The sequence below is a fragment of the Physeter macrocephalus genome, chromosome 9 (genome assembly GCF_002837175.3).
Source record: "Physeter macrocephalus isolate SW-GA chromosome 9, ASM283717v5, whole genome shotgun sequence".
In the NCBI taxonomy this organism is placed as follows: Eukaryota; Metazoa; Chordata; class Mammalia; order Artiodactyla; family Physeteridae; genus Physeter; species Physeter macrocephalus.
This window is the reverse complement of record NC_041222.1, coordinates 63,074,221-63,078,359: the sequence shown is the minus strand read 5'-3', so window position 1 is coordinate 63,078,359 and position 4,139 is coordinate 63,074,221. Positions and strand designations below refer to the sequence as shown.

The window sequence follows — 4,139 nt, the reverse complement described above, 5'->3', positions numbered from 1 at the left end:
GCATTTAGCATTTCACTGAAACTTTACAAAACATTAGAAATCCTCACTGTTGGTATATTTTTCCCCCCAATATATATAAAAGAAAATAACAAGGAGCTTAAAGAAAAAGAATTTTAGAGACAACTAATGAGTCAAATGACATAGGAAAACTGAAAGGGAGAACTGAAAGTGGGAAATTCCTCTCCAACAGAAAGAGTGGAGGGCCATCCTGTATAAGTAGTCCACACTCATGGAGAAAGGACATTCACACTGCAAACTCTTGAAGACTTGGCTTCAGCATCTAGTAGTAGACCAGATAACGCTGTTCCTGTTTTCATCATGACCCACAGGTGCATCCTCCAAATTGCTCTCCTGCTGTGTTTCTCCACCACAGCTCTTTCCACGAGCTACAGATTGCTTCGATTCCAACAAAGGAGCAGCAATTTGGCATGTCAGAAACTTCTGCGGCAGTTACCTGGAATGCCTCAACATTGCCTCGAGGACAGGATGGACTTCGAGGTCCCTGAGGAGATTAAGCAACCACAGCAGTTCCGGAAGGAAGACGCTGTATTGGTCATCTATGAGATGCTCCAGCAGATCTTTGGTATTCTCAGAAGAAATTTCTCTAGCACCAGCTGGACTGAGACCATCACTGAGAACCTCCTTGTGGAAGTCTATGGGCAGATGGATCGTCTGGAGACAATCCTGGAGGAAATAATGGAGAAGGAAAACTTCACCGGGGTATACATGACCATTCTTCACCTGAAGAAATATTACTTGCAGATCATGCAGTACCTGAAGTCCAAGGAGTACAGCAACTGTGCCTGGACAGTAGTGCGAGTGGAAATCCTCAGGAACTTTTCCTTCCTTAACCGCCTTACAGATTACCTCCATAATTGAAGATCTCCCAACTGTGGCTCTGGGAATGGACAATGCTGCCAATGATGTCAGGCTCTTCAACCAGTGGAGGTTCTTTAAGTAACTGACAGGCAATGCACTGGATTTGAAAGGACAGTTAAAGACTTTAAGCTTTTTAAAAATTAATTTATACATTATTTATTTATTTAAACTTTTACCATGGGAAATAAACTTTTTATGAAACAAAAGTCAACATGGCAGTTTTCATTTCAATTTAATTTATGTAACCATCATATTAAAAATTGCAGAGCACCTAGGAGACGTTCTTTGTAAAATGAGCCTGAGAATAGTAGAATTTCTGGGCCCTGCCTTCAAGGAATTTGAAATACAAGGAAGCCATGTGGAATATACAAGGTAAAAGATGATAAGGGGATGGGATTTTAGGAGAAGAAATGTGGCCTGAGCCTCTACAGAATTAAAATGGGAGAGCCACATAAGTGACTGTGTAACTAGAAGCAGGGGTGCCTACTGCTTCTACACTGTGCCCCAGGCTCTTTGGGCCTAAAGTTAGAATTTGACTGGCTGTCAGGATAACCAGGGGAATATTTTGGCTCTTGTGTTTGTCCTAAACTCATCCCTATTATCTGTGGGATGCTCTGCTTCCCTCCCCATGCCCCACAGGATTTTAAAATATTTACGTGCCCATCCCCCTCCTCTGGCCAAGCCTAAGAGTGAGAAGTCTCAGGCACTTCTGTGACACTGTTAAGTAGCAGTCCCTTTATTTTACTCTTCATGGTACAGCCAAGATGTATGGGTGTCTTAGGAGAGCTGGGGTCTCTGTCGACTTCCAGGGTACAGACACCAGAGGGAGAAAGAATTCTGCCTGATACCCCTGCTGTCTGGCTAGGTTTTCTCCCCATTTTTTTTTCAGAAAAGCAAGTCTGCTCCTGGTTCCCCCTTCCCTGTTCATACAGAATTCCAGGACTATCCTATCTGTTTTTTCTGCTGCTCTGCATCTCTGAAGCTACATACTCTCTAAAGTCAAATCCAAGACAGGTGCAGCAGATTAAGTTGTTTTAGGCCAAGTGAAAAACCAGGAAGCGTGGGAGAAAGGGAAATTCGGTTGGGAGAGAGGGGGCACTCACTTATCCCAGGGCTTACCCTGAGGAAATAAAGTTTCCCTAGGAGCTCTTTGGAACCTAGCCAGCATGGCTGGGTTTCTGTCTTTGTAGTGAACCCTTTGGGAATCTGAATTTTTGATTGTTCCTGTCATTAGCAGCTACCATCCAGGCACTGAGCTGAGCTCCTACCTATGTAACTGGATTTAGTCCTCTTCAAAAGCACCCCTCAGGTAGGCACAATTCCATTATTGCTTTTTACAGAAAACTAAGTCTCCAAGGGGTTTAGTAACTGCCCCCGCTCATATAGCTAGTGAGTGGAGGTTAAAAAAGAATTACAAAGGGAAGAATCATATACAACATTATTTGTGTCTAAGAGTTTTCTCCTAGAGCAGCACAGAAGTCTGTGTTCCCTTTAAGGGATTCAGCTTTGAGAAGAAATGTTAGTCAAAAGTTTCAGAGCAGACACTATCCTGCAGACAATGAACTTGGGGCTCCCCCTTCTGACCCAAGTTGGGTAAAACACCAGCTGTGGGACAGAGAAGTGCCATCCTGGTGGGTCTGCTGCTGTTGTTGTCCTCCCAAGCCAGGCAAGGTCGTGTAAAATGATAACTTTCCCTCTCTCCCCAACTCCCCACAGCCTGAGACTCCACACCCCCGTTCCGCCAAAAGCCCTTCCACAGACGTGCTTCCTTTTGCCTAGGAGTCAAAATAAAAGATCCGTACATCAAAATGCAGAGTGAAAGGCATGCCTAGAGCAGCCAAGAGGATGCTAAAGGAGTTTGCCCAGTCTCCATTGTGAAAATGCCTATACTACTCAAAGCAATTTATAGATTCAGTGCAATCCCTATCAAACTACCAATGGCATTTTTCACAGAACTATAACAAAAAATTTCACAATTTGTATGGAAACACAAAAGACCCCAAATAGCCAAAGCAATCTTGAGAAAGAAAAACGGAGCTGGAGGAATCAGGCTCCCTGACTTCAGACTATACTACAAAGTTACAGTAATCAAGACAGTATGGTACTGGCACAAAAACAGAAATACAGATCAATGGAACAGGATAGAAAGCCCAGAGATAAACCCACACACATATGGTCACCTTATCTTTGATAAAGGAGGGAAGGATATACAGTGGAGAAAAGACAGCCTCTTCAATAAGTGGTGCTGGGAAAACTGGACAGCTACATGTAAAAGTATGAAATTAGAACAATCCCTAACACCACACACAAGAATAAACTCAAAATGGGTTAAAGACCTAAATGTAAGGCCAGACACTATCAAACTCTTAGAGGAAAACATAGGCAGAACACTCTATGGCATAAATCACAGCAGGATCCTTTTGGACCCATCTCCTAGAGAAATGCAAATAAAAACAAAAAAAAACAAATGGGACCTAATGAAACTTAAAAGCTTTTGCACAGCAAAGGATACCATAAACAAGACCAAAAGACAACCCTCAGAACGAGAGAAAATATTTGCAAATGAAGCAACTGACAAAGGATTCATATCCAAAATTTAGAAGCCACACATGCAGCTCAATACCAAAAAACAGACAACCCAATCCAAAAATGGCCAGCAGAACTAAATAGACATATCTCCAAAGAAGAGACACAGATTGCCAACAAACACATGAGAGAAATGCTCAACATCATTAATCATTAGAGAAATGCCAACCCAAACTACAATGAGGTATCATCTCACACCGGTCAGAATGGCCATCATCAAAAACTCTAGAAACAATAAATGCTGTAGAGGGTGTGTGCTGGAGAGGGTGTGGAGAAAAGGGAACCCTCTTGCACTGTTGGTGGGAATGTAAATTGATACAGCCACTATGGAGAACAGTATGGAGGTTCCTTAAAAAACTAAAAATAGAACTACCATACGACCCAGCAATCCCACTTCTGGGCATATACCTTGAGAAAACCATAATTCAAAGAGTCATGTACCACAATGTTCACGGCAGCTCTATTTACAATAGCCAGGATATGGAAGCATGCTAAGTGTCCATCGACAGATGAATGGATAAAGAAGATGTGGCACATATATACAATGGAATATTACTCAGCCATAAAAAGAAACGAAATTGAGTTATTTGTAGTGAGGTGAATGGACCTAGAGTCTGTCATACAGAGTGAAGTAAGTCAGAAAGAGAAAAACAAATACCATATGCTAACACATA

The 4,139-nt window shown here is 42.2% G+C and overlaps 1 protein-coding gene across 1 annotated transcript; it reads left to right on the top strand.

The window, feature by feature from the left end:
* Positions 1–248: 248 nt before the first annotated feature.
* IFNB1 (interferon beta 1) lies at positions 249–1,075 on the top strand. The gene has a single exon (XM_007124060.3). It carries the CDS (start codon positions 319–321, stop codon positions 877–879), a length of 561 nt encoding a protein of 186 aa, XP_007124122.2. The 5' UTR covers positions 249–318; the 3' UTR covers positions 880–1,075.
* Positions 1,076–4,139: the final 3,064 nt, after the last annotated feature.